The following is a 20,599-nucleotide window of genomic DNA, read 5'->3' as shown; positions in this document are numbered from 1 at the left end:
ATAATCGCAGATTGAGGTTAACTACTTTAATATAAACGCCATAAATTGTGACATTGACATATATATTTTTAAAAGTTTTAATGTAGCAAAGATAATTAAAATGTATCTAATCCCACTATTTACGATATCCTGTTTCGTGACTTTTTTTTGTAACAATTGTATGTACTTTAAAAAATATATAAATGTGAAAATAATTATTGCATTTATTAGGTACCCTAATTTTAATAATAAAGTTATATCAATGGTTATGAAAGAAAATCCATAATACATATGAGTAGGTAAAACTAAACATAATGAACGCAATATGCAAAACTCTCTACATACATAAAAACTTACATTTAGGTTATACCTATTATGTTTCGATCCTTTTTCCTCTTCTAAAACTCTATAATATTATTTTCCTCAATAAAAGTTAACAACCTTTGTCACGACTTTTGAACTGCATATACAATGATTTTATAAGAAATATGTTTATACAGTTAAATTATTTCATAGGAATACTACTAACATAAAATATTTTATATTTAAGATCATTAAACACATTTAGATTCTATTTAGATATAAAAACTTAGCGTGTCACATTCGTTGAACGTTTTGTAAATCGCGTGGTCGTTCACGAGTTCAATGTTTTGAAAAACATTTCAAAATTTATAAACAGATTCGCTTATGAATTGAGATAGATGTTCATGTTTTCAAACAACATTTCGTTTAAATATGTACGAGTGTAATATTAATTATACCGAGAGATACACGTCATCACCGACCTTGTTTTTTATTAATTTGTTTAGAGTATTTAGTTGGAGAGAAAACTTATATTTTCATGTATTTGTGTAAAGTTAAAATACTCGTACTAATATCCAATGTTGGTCGAGCAAATACTGTTCATTGAATTGTTTATCTTGATTTGAAAGAAATTTAGAAAATTTATATATATTAAGACCGATAAAAGATAACAAACTTTTATCGTAGGATCGACGTAAAACTTTTACAAGAACAAAAAGGTCTTTTTTTTATGTTAGAGGTGGCAAACGAGCAGGAGGATCACCTGATGGAAAGTGACTACCACCGCCCATGCACATCTGCAACACCGGGGGGCTTGCAGGTGCGTTGCCAGCCTTTCAGGAAGGAGTACGCTCTTTTCTTGAAGGTACCCAAGTCGTATCGGTTCGGAAAAACCGCCGGCGAAAGCTGGTTCCACAGAGTGGTTGTGCGAGGCAGAAAATGTCTTAAAAATCGAAAAAGTGTGATTGCTTGTTTTGATAAAATATACAAAATTGACTGCAGATCTTATCTGCCATATTGACTTAAAACTTTTACGGAACGCGCTGCATCATCTGATATAAGTTTTATGTACATATTGATTTTAGTTAGGTGATACAAAAAATGATATCTCTACATTTATTGATATACATAACTAGCATAGAAACATGGTTTTTATTCTCAATAGCCTTACTTTGGTGGTAGGGTTTTGAGCAAGCCCGTCTGAATAGATCCTCAATCACTCATCATATATTCTACCGTCAAGAAGCAATACTTGGTACTGTTGTGTTCCGGTTTGAAGGGTGAGTAAGCCAGTGTAATTATATGCACAAGTAACATAACATCTTAGCTCCCTTGGTTGGTGGCGCATTCGCAAAGGTATGGTTAATATTTCTTACAGCGCTGTCTACGGGCGGTGGTGACCACTTACCATTAGATGGACTTTTTCTTACGATATAGGTATATCATAAATCTATTTTTTTTTATGTTTCTCATTTCAAATATGACAGACATTCTAACGACCCGATAAAATAAAAAATTATGGACACTTATAGGCTTCATAGATTGCAGTATAAAGTTTAAAATAAATGGCTATTTTTAAAAGGAAGACTTAGCAATGGCTGCAATATTCTCAGCCTAATAATAAATGGATTGTTTTGTCAATCTTGTTTGTTTGGTTATTTGCGTCTATTGATTGATTGGAATTGTTATTTATATTATATAAACGTTTATTTGTTTGTTATTTTATTAATATGGTAGTGTATAAAAGGATTTTAATTATATGATGTCGATAATAAGTATGTATGTAAAACAATACGACAATAGACAACAAAAGTTGAATCGTATCTGCAGAATCTAAAATCGATCGAATTGAATGGAAACACGTTTATTTTTTAATCTAGTAAGTAGTTAACGTCACTCGTTCTACGTTCTTAATGCTACTGGATTTAACATGATTTCAAAAAAAGAATTCTTAGAATGATAAAGCGTTTATATGTGATATTTAAAGAAAGGTGTGACTCGTGAATAAGAATAATACTTTTAACTAAGTTCCGATAAAAGGCGTTAATATAAAAGTAGATCACATACAAAATCAAAAAGAAACCCTTAATAATACTTTTAAATAACCTCAATTACGTAATTATTATAATGACAGGATCTTTTGTATCATTTAAAACATACCGGTGTGACGTCACGAAACATTTCGAAAGCATGACTCATTCGAGCACGTTCACTGTCGTGTTGTGATTGTCGTCGACTGCTGTATGAAAGGTAATGTTAAAACTAAACGGATTTGTATCATTTCGTGGCTAATTGAGTGTTTTCACCTCTACTAATATTTATATCTATGCTCATAATACATATTGCTAAACCTATATTACGAAGCTAGGATGTAGATCCGAAAAACGCAGACGTTGCTGAGTTTTAGTGAAATATATTTAATATAAATGGTTTTTAAGCTTCATGATTTTTTAAAATAATTGTATCTGTATTCATACAATTTCTAACGCGTACTCGTATAGAGTAATCATTATATATATGGTAACAAAATATATAATGCCATAATTATAGTATTTTTATATAGTAGTTCCGAAAACCGCATACCTCGATACCCCCATATTTCGACGATTTTACGTGAAATGATAATGAAAAAGAAAATACCCGCATTATTTTTCAAATTCAAAACTCACAATAATTGTTGTCTTGATATAGAGTTTCATTAAAATAAAATCATTTTAAAGAAAAATATTTTCTACCAGAACTGAATCACATCAAAAGATTATTTTTTATGATCTATACAGTTTTTGTTTAGAACCATTGTTTCGAGTAAAATGGGTTAATGCTTCAATAAGCCGCATAACGTGTACACACAATTTTTATAGTTTGTCATAAAAACTATGATTTTAAATGCAGCGTTAAAAATGTCGACGCGTATAAGATAAAAAAGGTTAAAAAATATTTAAATAGGATTAAGCTTCTCCCGACCCTTACAGGTAGTGGGCGCAAACAAACGATACACCGTCGCCACCCCATGCACTTGACATAACAGCACCTGTTATTATACCTGCTCGTTCCTTATCATACAATAATGCGTACTTATTACTGGGTTAGTATTTCAATGAACAATACTTTCTCAAAAAAGTTCTCTAATTATTTTTTATTCCACTTAGCTACATATTGCTGTTTATTTTTTTTATAAGGACATTGGTAACAGTTATAATTTGTATATCTATATTCTAAATACTATTTGAAATTTGATTCCATTGCCATCCATATTAAATAAAATTAGCTTTTAATTTTTTCATCCTCATTTTATGTCTTTTATATCGTTATAACACTACATTTCACTCAATCAATTAAATAAAAAACCTACATTCGTACCAATCAAATGAAAATCGTTGAATAAATGATTAGAATAGAGGTATTACACTTACTTTTTGATTGGCAATTTAAAAACTACCATCGGTTTGAGTATAACTGCCGAAAAAACCTAACAGACTTTTGTGATTTGTATTATTTAATATTTATTAGAATAGTATGTGCCTCATTTTTGATGTTTTTTTTTAAATGATTCAATAATTTCCAGGAGAATAGTTATGGTAACTAAATATATGTTGTGTACGGATACGTGATTTAAGTTTTAATATCATGTTACATTAAATCTGCGGTAACTATGGGTTGCGGTGCATACACGAATATGAGTATTGTTTTTTTTCGATCAATTTATAAAAATAAAAAAACTACGATTCATAATAACTAAAATTTTAATAAGAAAAATACATCTAAAAGAAATGATCTGACAAATGTACACCATACTAAAACTTGAACCTTTGTCGATTAAACAAAGGTTTCTTGAAATTCTCATAAAAAATCAGACAAATGAATCAACGGGCTACCTGATGGTAAGTGATACCATCTGTTTATAAACATTAGCATTGCCCGAAGATCTATGAGAATTCCATGCAATCTGCTGGAACCAAAGATTAAAATTTTTACGACCTTTGTCCGTAATTACGCATATTTAAAACTTTCAAGGAGCTTTTATTTCTCAGAATAATTGTAATTTTAGAAAATTTGTAAGACGTCATTCGTGTATTATTATATGTTAATTTTTCTATATAATATTTCAACGTACAATATTTTTGACGCTTTTAACCTATAAAGTTTTGTATAAAATTCGACTTTAAGGTAAATTCAAGAATCCTTTATTTATAAAAATACTAATAGATATAATATTTAACAAGATTATAAAACAAATCAATATTCCTCGTCTGTATCGCATATAATCTAAATAATTTGTTAGGATGTTAGAATAATCTCTACATAGTATAAAATAAAGTGGTTTCCCGCCGTCTGTACGCTATGATTTTTTAAACTACGCAACGGATTTCTTTCATCAAGAAACAGAGTGTTTCAAGAGGAATGATTAAATGTATAATTAATATGCATGCATGCATATTTTAGTAGAGAGAACCCGAGAATTTTAACTGTCCTAGCCGGTTTTTTTTTCTATCATTTAAGAGATGTATTTAGACAATTATTGTAACCGTGTGAAGTCGGGGGTATCTAGTGTACAATAAAATAAACGTAATGAAGTAATTTTTAAATTGAATGGTTATATGATTTTCAATCTTACTAAGTGTTTTAGAGAAATTACAAACATAATCTTAGTGAATTACGTAATAGTAAAAATAGTAAATAAAAATGATTTTGAAAAGTATATAAAACTAAATTAGTTTTATTAACATAGATTGATTCATAAATGTTAGCTTTCTATTCGCTAAGTGCCCGGACACGAAGGATCAACTTATACAGGTTACCCGAGTTTCGTGTTTAGGAGATACCGCGATACATCCGCTATCATAGATACGAGAAAGTTACTGTCTCATCTTAGTGTTTTGTAATAAAATAATGTTAGTTATATAATAGTTTAGTACGATTTACTTGTTAAGTAGTACTATTTTTTTTCTTTTAAAGATATTACATCAATTATTAAACAAAAGTATTAATATCATCATAGAATGTTTCATATAGTAAAAATATACGCTTAGAAATAAAAAAATAAACGATAAAGTTTTTTTATTGCCATGATTTTTTTAGGAAAATAGTCGCATACCTTGGTTTATCGCCTTCGAACGAATAAGAAGACAGAAAGTCGATTATAGAGCCTCCAACTAAAGGATCGCACACAAGAAAAACTCCTCACTGTTTCTCACACTAACACACAAATAATAAATCACTTATGAACCACTTTTATTTGAAATCTGAAACGTTATAATATGTCAAATAAAGTACACAAACAGGTTTTATTTACGATGAAACATAACGCACTGAAATTGCACACCTCTATGACACGCGGGTTGCGCGGCGACTGAATTTGTTGAGAGAGAGAGACGGCGTGATAGCGTTGAAAAGAGATACGCAGTGACGTGGGAGGGAGGACGACCGCTAAGCTTCAAGAACACGCAGTGGTTCATTTTTACACCTGGCTTGGACATAATTAAATAAAGTTGTGATTAGCTAAGCACTTATTTTAGACTAATGGATTTCTTATTGCTAAATGTTATTTCATAGAAGTTAGACAGGTATATATGTATAATGAATATTAAAAATCACTCCGGTGATACATAAGCACATGTAATATGACTTAATAATCTGTTTAAACGAATTCGTTTTTAATTTCCTATACTTTTTTAAGTATAAATACACAATCAAGAATTATTATATTTTTTTATTATTTTAATTAAACATCATCAATACTTTTAAAATAAAATTAGTTTAGTAGTTCAGTTTATCGTGATCCCACGACAAGTTTATATGGTAGCAGATCTCGAGAGACCGAATCACAGGTGCAGTGAATTAAAGTTATTACTATTGAGTATTGCTAGATAAATAAACTCAGTCAGGAGTTGGAAAGTGGGCAGTATACCGCTCACGGGTCTTTGAAATCCAATATAGTCAAAATTCGGGCAGGCAACATTTTTTTTAAATATTAGTAGAAAAAATAACACAATTTAAAAAGAAAACATTATGATAGATATCATCATATTACAATAATATTGATAAATACAAGTTATAATTTACCTATATCATTATAGCATCATTTTTTGTCTACAAATATCGCTCCGGCTCACTGTTCAATGTCGTACCTCCTGTTACCTGGCACCGGTGATCACGGCGCCTCCCGCCCCGCACGATATTTCAAATTTTAAACTTTACAAACAACAAAATACCATTCATGGGCAGATTACTAATACTATGTTTATTTATAATATGTTTCTCGTTAATATGTCATTACATTTATACGAGGACGTTGATATAACGTCTTGAGAACGAAAGATTTAAAAAAGTTTTTGTAATCTGCAACTGCATTAGCTATTGGCTGCAGAAACGGGTTGTATTTTTTCTACTTAAAAAAAACAACATTTGCATTATGGCTTTACGACTCGATTCAGTGTTTTTCTTCATAACTGATATTTTGCAATAGATAGAGCATGTAGAGCTCGAAGCGATGCAATGTATCTACTATTTAACCTATGTTAACGGTATTCCTTTCTATTTATACATTATAGTTCCTACAGAATAATTATAATAGACATTATTTGTTTGAAATATTTTAATAATATGTTTTTATATAAAAAAATTACATTATAAGGTTACCTTTACGGTTAAATATAATCAAATTATAAAGTTTGTATTGTAATTTGTTGAGAAACCTTCATTGTTCTGGAATGAAGGTTTCTCAACAAATTAAACGATAAACCATGAATGACTTTGTAACTGTAAATATTGAGCGGTTTTATTATTACACATTTTCCTTAAATTATACCGGCGTACGTTCAAATAAATTTAGAAAAAGAAAACTTACCTACATGTGCTAGACGTAGTGAATCTAAGCAGCGATGTAATAATTTTATACCTAATTGGGAGGTTTATACTATCGGTATTGTCTCCATCTACCTCGATAGATCCAACTATCTATAGTATTTATTATGGTTCTCTTTGTTATGATCTGGTTCTTTCCGATTAGGTATTCTACGAGGTTTTCGGTAGAATACCGAATAGGTAGTATCTAGGCTTACATTTAATTTAAATAAAATAACAATTCAAAGGCTTATTTGAATTGAGCTATTTTTCCTTCCTTCAAACTTTGTTCAATACAAAAATATTTAGGTGAATACATGTTCAATTAATATCATATCAGTGTAACTATTTTACTAACGCGCATATCTAGTAATTAAAAAAGGATTTCTACCATATTTAATTAATAATTTGAATTCCGAACATTTTGAGGCGAGGTGAGGCGCCATCTAGAATCACGCTGCGGTAACACTGATTCCCGCCAACGAACTAACTCTGCCAGGGCTGCCAGATTCCATATTTGTTTAAATACAAAATGTGTTTAATTTACTCACCTTTGTATCCGGTTTGTGTGATCGGTTAATTGAAAATATAAGCCGTACGAGAACTTAAACAGAAGATTTTCGATAGTTTCAATCAAAAGTAAATCCGTATGTGTCCATATGTAGTCTGTGTAGTAACTTTACATTTTTAACAACAGCAACAGCAACATACGTATAGCCTATTCCAATGGAAGTAGGAAAAAAGATAAACAAACCTGAGATTTACGGTTTTCATGCGACTTGCTAATAACTCAGATATTTTGTGCACTACTAAGAGTTTATGATTAATATATATTTGTTTATAATACAATAATATTGCACTTAACTACTACAAATGTTGTTTATTCATCTTTTTTCCTCTTATGGTTGGAACTCTATTATTATTATAGTAAATTACAAGAAGTCATCTGCAAACTTTACGGCAACCCTGCTTAACGGGTTACTGTGTAAAATAAGTTTTTATTCTATATCATTTTAATGATCCCTATAAAATAAGGTGGCTCCACTGGCAGCCTGGACTAGTCTTTGAAACCACCTACTTCGATTGATAATAGGGGTTATTTGTATTAGGGTATTGAGTTTACCCATTATGTCGGAACCGGACTAGAATACATGCTCACTGAGTCTGTAGGACATAGACTAACCGGCTGTTTGTAACTTAAAAAATAAATAATGATTATAATTGTGCTACATAAATAAAATTAAATTAAAGAAACGAAAATTAATATACTGCTTTATCGGTGAATCAAAAATGTTTATCTGAATCTTTGATATAATAGGTACCTATCATTATAGATAATATGGTACTCCACATCACAAATTATCTCTCCATAGATACACAAGTGTCATTTGATAATCTAGTACAGCTTTCTGGTTTCCCTTGATAAAAAAAATATTATTTATTTTATATTATAACTTTTAGTTACATAATAGAGAAAAAAAAGAGAAATATCATACGGAAACGTTTGAATTAATTCATCGGATCTAGCCACACTTTGCTGGGTAACTCACTCAATATTTTTTCTACGTGTAGCATTTGCAGTTTCCTGGTCATTTCAGTCACAGAATACAAAAGAGGCAGTATCAGAATGAAAAATTAAAGAAATAAAGATACCGATTATTATTGCATTGCCGTTTTAAGATTTTTACGTAATATATCTTTAGCCGCATTGAGAGCAAAAATTTATAGTATATATATTTATACATACATATTTTCACTCATGAAAGACTGATAGCATGTGTATGGAAGAAAACTGAAAGTACATAACTATATAGTTAATTATCTAACTCGTACTACTAAGAACTATCATCTAACACGTGAACATAAGTTCATACTCCTTTTTTTTTTTTTTAATATTTTTAAATGGATTTCGCATCCGTACATTTTTGAGTTCCCTTTTTATTATAAACCTACATATGTTGTGATATTTTATAGTGTTCATTTTTAATAACAAGCCGTGTGGCGTGTACCTGATCGGATATCTAATCAGAAAATACTGTAACGATTGTCGTTTACCAGAAACCTTAATACCGATTTTCATATTTCTATCCTCAGATATTACGTATTGCCATATAAACTTTTATCTCCCATTTAAACCCTTTTGGACATTAATACTTTCTTAATGCTCAACTACGTCTCATAACGAATTGCTGTGCAAATTTTTATGCTGGTATAATAACCGGTTTAGGGCTTGCGTTTTATATCAGTAAGTCATTTTAAAATTTGAGTAGAATATATTAGTTGTATATATAATATATTATATAATTACTTATTTACATATATATACGGTTTAACCGTTAAACTTATTGTACGTCATTTGGGATATATACTGTTTATGTTTATACTAAAAATAATATAGAAAAAGAAATAAACTTAGAACGAAAAATTACACAGACAGATTAAAGGAATGTATTTACGAGTATATATATTCCGATTGTTTGAATTTTAACAAATTTTTGAAAATCTAAATTGTATATATTTGTTAATGAATATAAAATAATGTATATTTATGTAAATGTATTGACTAGGACGATATTTATTTATTTATATTAACACACATACAATCGTACATTCTTACATATATGTATTATGTATGTATCATATTCTTACGGAATCCTATTTGAAGTTAATCTTTACAATATATATGTTTGTAATTCTTTATCAAGCATATGCTATTTCCTTTCTTCTATTATGATAACCATTACATGAATGATTAAAGTAATAACATCGTTAAAACGTATAAAAAAAAAACACAACCGACGACTTAATAGCTTACAGCCAAAAATATTTTATATTTATTTAATTATAGATTATTTGGTAAATAAAGTAAATACATAATTATAACATTTACATATAATTTACATACATAAAATTAAAAATGTAACTAGTGTTTGAGTCTAATCATAAATGTACTTAGTTGATTTTGATTGATAAGTATCACTTATTGGTATGCAATTCGAGTATATGCCGTCACAATAAAAAAATTAAATTAGAATAATAGGAAAGATACGTTGAACTCTAAAGGCACAGTCAACACGATTGTGGAACGGTTTTTAAGAAAAAAATCATACAATGTCATCACTGAAGAGTGTTTGAAAAGTAAAGCTACCATAAATACCCGTCTTTACCTATATACAATTGTTGTTTATAGGTAATTCTTCAAACAATGATGTGACTTGTTTCGAATGTTAAATCAATTATGATAAAAAAATACATTCGTGTTTAAAAATCATCCTAAAAAAAATCATATAAAAAATCATCCGTTACATAACGTTTATTAAGTAAATAGTTATATTTGATTTAATAATATTGTGTTATTGTGCCCTTAACAGCATAGAGATGTATCTCTTATCAAATAGATTTTATCAATGTCTTATCAGTCGCATGTATTCAAGGATAGTTTTGATGCATCGTTTTCTGCCTAGAAATGTGAAATTAACTTTCTAAATTACTTGTAAAACCCTGCAGATATTTTCCTGTCCGCCTATATATATATATATATAAAGAGCTGAATCTACAAATGTCTATTTTTGATACTCCTCTCTATAGCTTCGAATATACCATCTCCCCCAACCCCTATATCAGCCCTATGTATAGATTTCCATTTGTCACAGCGAATTGATGCAGAGCCATTTTGCGGCGACTTGCAATAGTGGATAATAGAAATTATTTAAATAAAAATACATGATGTGCTCAATATTATGGTGATCGATGAAACGGTTACATTGTACATGAAGAATAATGGACAGATACACCAGCTTTGATTTTTATATAGTGTAATAATATATAAGATTTATACGTAATATAAGATTTAATGGTTTTTGCACTGTAAGCACCTCTTAGTAGGTACCTACAACCCTGTTTTCAATTAATTTTACTATTGATGATTGGGTCATGCATCGGTTGCGACTAGGACTCAACTAATTTCTTTTTTTTTTGTTATTAAGGCTATGAGTACTGCTTTTCATTGACAATCATTTTGTAGACATAAATGATGTCATCGTCTCTTAGTTATCATCGGTTTTTCCAACAGGTACATGAACATTTTGATTATTTTCATGTAACTACTTACCAGTTGGGAAAACCTTAGAGTCAAAATTTTTTAATCAGTCCTGTTGTTATTAATGTTTACATAATTGATATCCGAAAACAAAAATATTAAGAGCAAAATTTAATATTTATTATTATGATAATATGCCTGTATTTATAAAAGTTCAACAAATAAAAAAATATATAATGTGTATTAAAAAGTTAATTACAAACCAATTAGCCTAAATACGGACTCTCTAAGTTCGAATACTTCGTGATGAATTGTGAATATAATACTACGAATTTTTTAAATAATAAGAAATGATTAGTAACTTTTTTTTTCAGAATTATGTAATTATCTTTATCTATCTATAATAATAATTACGTGCAGATCTACATCGTCTTGAGCATGAAGGTGGATGGATATAGAGGAAGGGGACGACCAATAAAAAGACGGATGGATTGTATGAAAGATGATATGGCTGGAAAGAATGTTACTTGTTGTTGTTTATTGAAGAAGAGGGCAGGAGGATGATGAGATAATTCGAATTGAAAAAGAGATATTTCGATATTAATTCCATGAAATTCAACGACATGAAGTTCAACGGGAGGCCATGTTTGACGTTGACGGGTGCGTTTAGTATATGTATTCCAAATAATAATTACGTACAGTGGTAGGGTAAACACAATGGAAACTTATCCACAATAAATTATTATAAAATGATAAACCGTAAATGTATAGTTTTATTTATTTTACCTAAGCGAAGCGGGTTTGCGTCTTGTATAACATAATAAAATAAAAGAAAACTAAAATAATAAATATTTAATTTTGTTCATTTTATTTATAATATTACTAATTTAATAGCAACATATTTGTTGGATATAATTATTATTATAAATAGAATAATTTTATTTCGAAAAGTACATAAAGTGTTTTTTTTAAATATATATGTATATGTATCATAGGCAGAGAGGGTAAAAGTGCCTAGTGAATTTCTGTTGATCGTGACGGTGTAATTTTTAAATTATTCCATTGAATGATTGAAGCAATTGCCGACCGGTGACAGACCCAGAGATAGTTCAGTTCCAGCAGCGCAGTTAGCTGCTTGTATTAACTGTACTCTACATTTTATTAAAATATATTTTTATATTTTGAAATATTCACGTATTTCTAACATAGTAGTTTTGTGAATCGTTTTATTTTAAGACGTGATAATTGACGTGTTGACGTTATTTATATTAACAACGGAGTGCATGTTATATTTATTTTGTTTTTTGTGACAATTATTTTCGTGTCTTATATTTTTCGTGGTCTGCTTTATAGTATATAAAATAATAAACGTTTATTATTTGTAATATTTCACAGCGGAAGTGTTTATCAGTAAGTAAGAAGTTATTATTATTATTAATTTTACTAAAATATATAATACTTTTATTTTTCTTAATTGTAGTTTTATTAAATACATGAATATTAATATTGCGTTGTTACTATAAATATTACTCGTTAGACTCGTATAAATATTCAAATATTATTTCATTGATATTTGCGTATTCTTACATCGTAATAGACTTCTTTATTATAAATTGAAATTTCTATTGTTATTTTTTATTGAATACTGAAAAGAATATTTTAACACTTTATGTGTATAATAACCAATCACATACCAGATTTTCGAATATTTTACGAAGAAAGCGGTATTGGATTCGTATGAAACTTTTTTTTTTTTTTTTATGTTAAGCGTAATAAGTTAATTCATAGCCACTACAGGAAGTAGGTCAGAGATAATATGGGCAGAAATAGCACAGGTTAAGTCGCAAGAAACAGATAACTTAAGAGGGGTCCGAGTTTAGTGACGGCAATCATACTATGTGACGTAGTGTTCTTTATAGTCGGTAAATAAACTTTATACGTTTGCATAAAAATAGTTTGCGAAAACATTTATTTCGAGTCGCCCATGTGATTTACCGTGAGACGAAAATACAAATACGAGTGGGAAGAACATGCTCCAAAATTTTTCTACTTCCTTTTGTTTGTTTTAGCGAATGAAGTGTTTCAATGAACGTTAATTTATTGTGTCATCATAAGTTGACTACTCGAAATCAAGTGGAGTGTACATCGTACATAATTTTTTCTCACAGGTGGCATTATGGCGTCCCGATTGGCAATCTTGTGGCGCACCTCGCTAAAAAAAAGACCCGTGATCACCAATACCGTGGTTTATGCTACATTCTACACAGCGGCTGAACTGTCACAGCAAACTTTTAATAAGATCTATTCGGTAAACAACTAAATCTATACTTCCATAAAATTAAAATAAATAGTTACATGATTTTTATTTCCATTAGGGATTATATAAATGTATACAGTATAAAATTAAACATTAAAACTGTAAAAGTCATGACCGCGTTATAGCATTTCGCCGTTAATATACGCAATTCCGGTTTTCTGGACGAAAAATCTACACAACACCAACATCACTTAAGTCAGTAATACGGGATGCTAAATTTTTAAGAAGAATATTGTAAGCGTTTATTTAAAATAAATCTATACGACTACATTCGCATTGCCAATATATACGTGATGGGTATATCTCTTCCAGTCTTAGACAAGTAAATTATACCGGCAGGTTGTCTCTACCAGAGAACAATGTAAGGCAATGCTTTGTGGTGGTTAAATAACCGGTTCCTGAGTAGCACACATCCAGCGTCACTGACTTTGCTTATACCAGTTATAAATCACATACTTCGAGTTTTTGAAACGCTAATCAATTTAAAATTACTTATTTTTGGGTTAACTCGAAAATTGTGGACTTATGAGTCGAATTTGATCGACCGTTTGGAAACTGAAGGATAATAATATTATGATATACATAATCACATCAAAGTCTAGTCAAGATACTGTTACAGGATTAAATTGAATGCAAGGAAATGTCAAAAATGACAAACAAAAAACAAAAATTTTGGCGGGAATTTTAAGGAAATCGACATTATTCTTTAATATTTCAATATGAATTTATGAATGAAAGATTATGTAGACATTTGTTTCCTTTTTAGATACAAGATTTTCGATAAATCTCTATCTAAATATATATATATATATACTTTACATGTATATATATATATATCTGATCTAGATAAGCTTCCCCTATCGATATTGAAGAAGCTATAAATCGTTACGAAATACTGTTACGTAGTAAGTATTTCGTTTAAGAACGTTGTAGGTACTTAATTTCTTGTTTTAAAGTCGTAAATATCATTTGTAAGGTATCTCGCTACCTACAGTTCCTTTTTTTACTTTAAATAAAACTAAATCAGTATAATATATTGATTTAATAGTAGTGCAATAATTTCGTGAAACTTTATTAAATAATTTTAATAAAACTTTACCTCAAGAAAGAATTTTACTGAATTCCTTTTGAAATATCTTAGTCGAAAATAGGTTTTTTATTCTCTACTAAAAATAATATAAAAGAAACAAAAAGGTTTGAAAAATTTCACTGCAAAATTATTGGCAGCGGTGGGATTCGAACCCACGCCTCCGAAGAGACTGGTGCCTTAAACCAGCGCCTTAGACCGCTCGGCCACGCTACCTATATTCAATTGGATCGTAATTATGCATATGCCTACACAATACCACAACTATACTATTTTTATCACAGCATTGGTAATATAAACGAAATTCGCTGACATAAACAAACGAAAACTCGATAAAATTCAATTAATTTGATAATAAGGCAATAACAGAATATAATGAACAAATTGTAGGATAACATTTTCTAAACATCATAATCAAGATGGTATCATATGAATAAAGATAACTATTAAAATAATATTTGAAAATAAAATTACTTTTCCATCGGAACAGTTAGTTATAGCCTATAGCTTAAAACACGCCAGTAAAACCTCTAAAGTAGAGACATATCGTGGCCATTTTGTAATCTATTCGCTAGCAGTGTTTTATAATAATTATTTATTTAAGCCATGTTATAGAAATAATGAAACAACGTGAAGTGATAATAGAGCTTTAAACATTAATTATTTACACATAAATAATGATATAGATTAAATAAATATATATGATAACTACCTCTGTCACTATGACTGATATAATACGTATTCACTTGTTTCCGTATGTAGCCGTTCTATTTATAACATATTCATTGATTTCTGTACAATTGCAGCCGGAAAAGCCTGAGATAGATATAACCTCCGCAGGCCGTATTGCAGCCGTTGGTAGCTGCTTGTATGCACCTACCCTTTACTACTGGTACTTTATGTTATTACTAAATTTTTTGTTTTTAATTTCTAAACACAAGACACAAACGATAAATATTTATCTATACTTGAAATATATTAAGATTGTATCTCTACACTTGAAATAATTTATTTTTTAATATTTTGTTTGTTTGATTAATTATTTTCGTCTGCTTGATTTTATCTTTTTTAATACGGCTAACGATCGAAGGAGCTTTCTGATGGTAACTGGCTAACTTCGGTCAAAGACACTGATACTTAAAACAATCATTAAATTGACATCAGTTATCTACAGATAAAACAACTTTGTCCAATGGTTTTTTTTATTTTTTATTGTTAACTAATTAGTTTTAACTATTAGATTTCAGAGGTATTTTTCTGTCATTTATAAGGTATAAGTTCCTGGATAGAAAATTCGTCGGGACAGCCGTCAAGTCAGTTGCTACGAAGGTCGTTTCTGATCAGTTACTCATGACTCCAGTATTGCTTGCTGCATTCTATACAAGTGAGTGTTTGATTTGTCCATTCCATATTGTAATGTTAATTCCTTCCTTCAGTCTAAGCCTTTTTACATTCATTCTTACAATTCGTAGTAAATCGTAGTAGTAATATTTTTTTTCGATATTGTGAAAGTAACCTTACGACTGAGCAATTTAGAGTGTTTATTGAAATATGATAAAAGATTTGTGATAAAAGAGGGCTGTCCAATTATGTTCAACTTTAACAGCCTGTAAATTTCCCACTGCTGGGCTAAGGCCTCCTCTCCCTTTGAGGAAAAGGCTTGGAGCATATTTGTTCACGATGTTTTCCTTCACCGCCGAGCACGAGATAAATAATAAATACAAATTAAGCACATGAAAATTCAGTGGTGCTTGCTTGGGTTTGAACCCGAAATCATCGGTTATGATGCACGCGTTCTAACCACTGGGCCATCTCAGCTCTTTATGTTCAATTATATTGAAATAACCTCAATTTATTATTTTCAGTTTTCCCTAACATAAACATAAACAAAAGATTAACAGAAAAAAAAAATATAAATTAAAGTAATTGAATATAATTCTGCGATGTTGTTATCAAAATCGAGCGTCTAGTTTACAAAAGGGCCATGTGACCTTTAATTTTTAAGAACCTCACGCTCTTTGTAAAATATATACAAACACACGTGAATTATATTATAGTTTAGTTCAAGCAATGCAACGTATAGTACGTAACAACGTCTTTCTACATAAAGAAATTCCGGGGCAAACTAATCTAATAAATACATACCCTTATATGAATATTATTTATTTAACTACACTGGCCGTTAAACGATAAGTTTTTGATTTGATATTACTATATTATTGTTTCACTATTCCGGTTCTATTAAATAGTGAGATCCTTGACTATTGGTAATATTTAACTTGTACTTTAGAGGTAGTAACGTCGATCTAAAACATGTTCCTCGGACATTGGTGCGGCGAACGCTGAAGGACACTACTGTTATCCAAATACAATAATCACACGGATTTTTCTAACTGTTGGCTTGAGAATTATGAACTTATATACAAAATATTTCTTACTTTATAATTTGATTAAAGCAAGAAAAAATATTTCTTAGACTTATATTTATGTCTTAAGACTCTATAATTATAAATTATTTTGGTTTTTGACACGGACACAGTTTTAAATCCGGTCCGTATTTTAAGTTTTTATGTATTATTTTAAATACCTGTACAAAACGATAAACAAATTTTATCTGCATACTTAACAATTAACTTGTTTTTTACAGTACTAGGAGTCCTCGAGCGAAAAGAAGACGTGTTCGAAGATCTAAGAGACAAGTATTGGAAAACATTCATCGCAAATCAAGCTTTCTGGATTCCTGGACAGATTATAAACTTTGCATTTGTTCCGTCTAATTTACGGGTCGTTTATGTAGCGTCAGCTTCTTTCATATGGATTAATGTTCTTTGTTTTATAAAGAGACAAAAAGTTGTTAAAAATATTGAGTAAGTTGTTAAGTTGAATTGATTGTTCTGTAGATCTTGATACCAGCTCGATGATACAGGCAATTATTGAACGTAACTTTATTCATTGCACTGAAAATCAGTACCCTTAGTACGAGTTTGACAGTTAACTTCAAGTAATTTACTTTCGGTTTTCTTTTCATACAAATCCTATCAGCGCCCCAAGCGTAAACGCAGAGGAACTAAAATCAATAGTACGAGTTTTTATAATTAACGTTATCGAGTTTGAAGTCGAAATAACGGGCGGTTTTCGACATTTTGGTAGTACGAATAACACTTTTGACAGATTTACGCATGTAAATTGACGTTTTCGTTAATTTCTTATCGAGTTTGAACTCACTTGATTTATTTAGGTGAGAGCAAGTGAAACATCATTTTAAAAAATAACTATTATGCGTGTGAGGCAATATTATGCTTAAAGACTAGCTACAACCGTTATGGTAGCCTTTTATAACAATAAAAAGCAACAAATTTGAATTCTGCGGTGAAATTTATCTTTTGTTAGCCGTATTTTAAACGTACATATTTTCTTGAGAATTGCCTTAGAAAAAAGTTAATAAGTATTTGTGTTAACATGTGAAAAAGAAATGAATAATAAATATTAATTTATTTTAAATATATATACAAATATGATACAAACGCAAGGTGAGTCTAAATTTAAAATTTATTTTTAAATGGCAGCCCAACACGTTATTTAATAACATTGAAAATAAATGATAATTGTGTAAAATAATTTAATTTTACTATCATAATGTCATTAATTTGCTTATATCAGAGAACTAAATATTAAAACAAAAGATATCATTGTGATATGTATATTGTTTAAATGAGTACTTATTTTCAAAAACAATAAAAATTTATTTACTTACAAAATAAATTTACTTTTTTTTATATTCATTGGTTTATGGCAGTTGAGAATGCTTTGAAGATATGATGGGGATCATGCATAGTATTATTAATTAACTATTATTCTTTAGTGTAATCGTTTTAAAATAAAATAAATATATTTTTCAGGCTATTCATGTACCAATCCTTTATTTGGAGTAGATACACTATTAATGATGATTTGGTGCAGACACCATCCAAAAAACAAGTGACCATGCATTGAACTGCAATCTACATTTCTACATAATTTCCTATTTATTTAATTCAAACAATAAATATACTAAAATATGGATTTGTCTCTTTATTGAATATATGGTTCCTGTGATTTTATAAAATGAAATTAAATTAAGAATCATTTAAACATTATGCATCATTATATAAGAAACATCTATACATATATATAAATACTATTCACTATTGTGATTTGTTATGAATACTCTAATAAACAATCAACTTCAAAAACACTCTTATTGTTTAGTAAAATACTATGTTGTTGTTATTTATACTTTTTCAATAATTGGGTAAGTATATTAAAACAGACAATTAAAACTATTAACTCTTTATTGTTTAATTGAAATAAAAAGTTTATGTACATATGTAGTACATATAATTATATTTTAGGAAAAATAAAACACAAGTTATGAAATAATTATTATTTGATTTAAATATATTAAACTATATTTTTACAAAGGTTCTTGAAGTTATAGATGTAGCGTCACACTGGAAAATGCAGCATGGATGTGTATATTTGTAATAGTGTCTAGGTTTTTATATCTTCTTTGGAACTGTAATCACAAATAATATTTTTTTATTAAAACATTCACAAACATATAAAATAATCATGATCATAGAATAATTATAATCTAATAATATAAATATTAGGTCTATATATTTAATGATAATTAGATATGCATATTATTATAATATACTAAAACGCAAACATAATTTGGGTATTATCAATATAACATAATCATTTAAACATAAGTTTGAATTGGTTAAGTTTGATTTATTATGGAATTTTTCACACAAAAAAAGAGGATATTATCTATAAAATTAATCTATGTATGTTTAAATTAACACATAAGACACATCGCAATTAAACGCGAAGTAAGCCACTTAGTTTCAAATTAAACTTTATAAACAAATTAGAACAACAATTTAAATATGTATAAGTATATCAACGTAAAATTGGAAGGAAATTAAATTTACAATACTTGTAGGTTAGGTTAGTTACAGTTTAACTCAAATTCCTCTATATTAAAAACAATATACACTGTTTATAAGTTTTTAAAACGTTTCTAATCTCTATTATAAATTTACGGTCCTTACAATTATAACGGATCGTATTGTATATTAAGCATAATAATAAATTTATGTTTACATACCTCTTGATGAATTTTATAATAATTTCAAACTCCGATAAATTAATCTTTAAGCCAATCATGTTTCAATGTAATTTCTTTTTTTTCACCACTACTAAAACACTTACAAATTAATACATTCACAGTTTTTATTTCTTTTAATAAAATAAACATTGTAAAATAAGATAATATGACCTTCAAAATTTTAGAGACAATACTTTGCGACAAATGTCAAATAGCAAATACAATAAATATAGCCGAATATATTTTTCTCACCTTTTTTTGCGCGTGTAAGTGAGATGGAAATATAAATTGTGGGGTAGTCTATTTCGAGTAGCTCGACGGTTATCATGGTTTTATCGCAAACGTGTAATGTCAAACTCATACTACCGAATACAAATACTTCGTAAACGTTTTCGAGAAGTCGATACGTTATTAACGCATGAAGTATAGAAACTCGTACTAGGGGTACAGATCATTTTTTAGAAAGTGATTTTGAATATAGATATACATTGTTGAGGGATAGCTTAGTGTACGCTATCTCTATATATTTCTAAATACTAATCGCTTCAACTGTCGCAAAAATCATAAAGTTGGACTTGCTCCGAGCAAGCACTGTTACATTGGTCAAAGGATTTTGGTTTTATCGTATATTCTATTCCGACTAAATATTTAAAAGCGATAGAAAAATACCTTAAATTACACTTTATTTACATATTCCGTGCGATTCGCTGATAGCTCTGTTACATTATGCACTACAATATATTAACATATTTTTATTTATAGTACAACACTTATATTCACTTTAATTTTATTTCGAAAGATTAGATAGCAGCACCGCCGACATTGAAAACGATATTTTATTCGCGAATCCATAATGTACACCATAAAGTTTTTAAG

The 20,599-nt window shown here is 29.1% G+C and overlaps 2 protein-coding genes and 1 non-coding gene across 5 annotated transcripts in view; 1 reads left to right on the top strand and 2 right to left on the bottom strand.

The window, feature by feature from the left end:
* The window catches only part of LOC113403034 (rab11 family-interacting protein 4B), a 95,428-nt gene extending 89,779 nt beyond the window's left edge, over window positions 1-5,649 (bottom strand). For both annotated transcript variants that reach the window (XM_026643445.2, XM_026643446.2), the window contains exon 1: window positions 5,378-5,649. The gene's annotated coding sequence lies outside the window, so the exon portion shown is untranslated. The remainder of the gene's footprint in view (window positions 1-5,377) is intronic.
* Window positions 5,650-12,291: 6,642 nt separating this feature from the next.
* Window positions 12,292-17,702, top strand: LOC113402921 (mpv17-like protein). 2 transcript variants are annotated; one of them, XM_064217298.1, is made up of 5 exons: window positions 12,292-12,310; window positions 13,333-13,472; window positions 15,375-15,460; window positions 15,840-15,952; window positions 17,216-17,702. In XM_064217298.1, the coding sequence occupies exons 2-5, from the start codon at window positions 13,341-13,343 to the stop codon at window positions 17,437-17,439; spliced, it is 555 nt and encodes a 184-aa protein (XP_064073368.1). In that variant the 5' UTR covers window positions 12,292-12,310; window positions 13,333-13,340; the 3' UTR covers window positions 17,440-17,702. The 2 variants fall into 2 exon arrangements, with proteins under 2 accessions (XP_064073368.1, XP_026499065.2); XM_026643280.2 differs by lacking the exon at window positions 12,292-12,310 and adding an exon at window positions 12,474-12,574.
* Window positions 14,703-14,784, bottom strand: Trnal-aag (transfer RNA leucine (anticodon AAG)). The gene has a single exon. It is a non-coding gene; the product is annotated as a tRNA-Leu (tRNA).
* Window positions 17,703-20,599: the final 2,897 nt, after the last annotated feature.

Source organism: Vanessa tameamea, chromosome 16 (assembly GCF_037043105.1).
Source record: "Vanessa tameamea isolate UH-Manoa-2023 chromosome 16, ilVanTame1 primary haplotype, whole genome shotgun sequence".
In the NCBI taxonomy this organism is placed as follows: Eukaryota; Metazoa; Arthropoda; class Insecta; order Lepidoptera; family Nymphalidae; genus Vanessa; species Vanessa tameamea.
Note: the sequence above shows the minus strand (reverse complement) of the source record. Positions and strands in the feature narration are given on the sequence as shown.

Excerpts from the sequence above, each read along its gene's own strand:
- LOC113402921 (XM_064217298.1), top strand. The coding sequence starts at position 13,341 with ATGGCGTCCCGATTGGCAATCTTGTGGCGCACCTCGCTAAAAAAAAGA. Across the intron at positions 13,473-15,374 it reads CTTTTAATAAGATCTATTCG|CCGGAAAAGCCTGAGATAGA; the intron begins GTAAACAACTAA and ends GTACAATTGCAG. Across the intron at positions 15,461-15,839 it reads GCACCTACCCTTTACTACTG|GTATAAGTTCCTGGATAGAA; the intron begins GTACTTTATGTT and ends GTCATTTATAAG.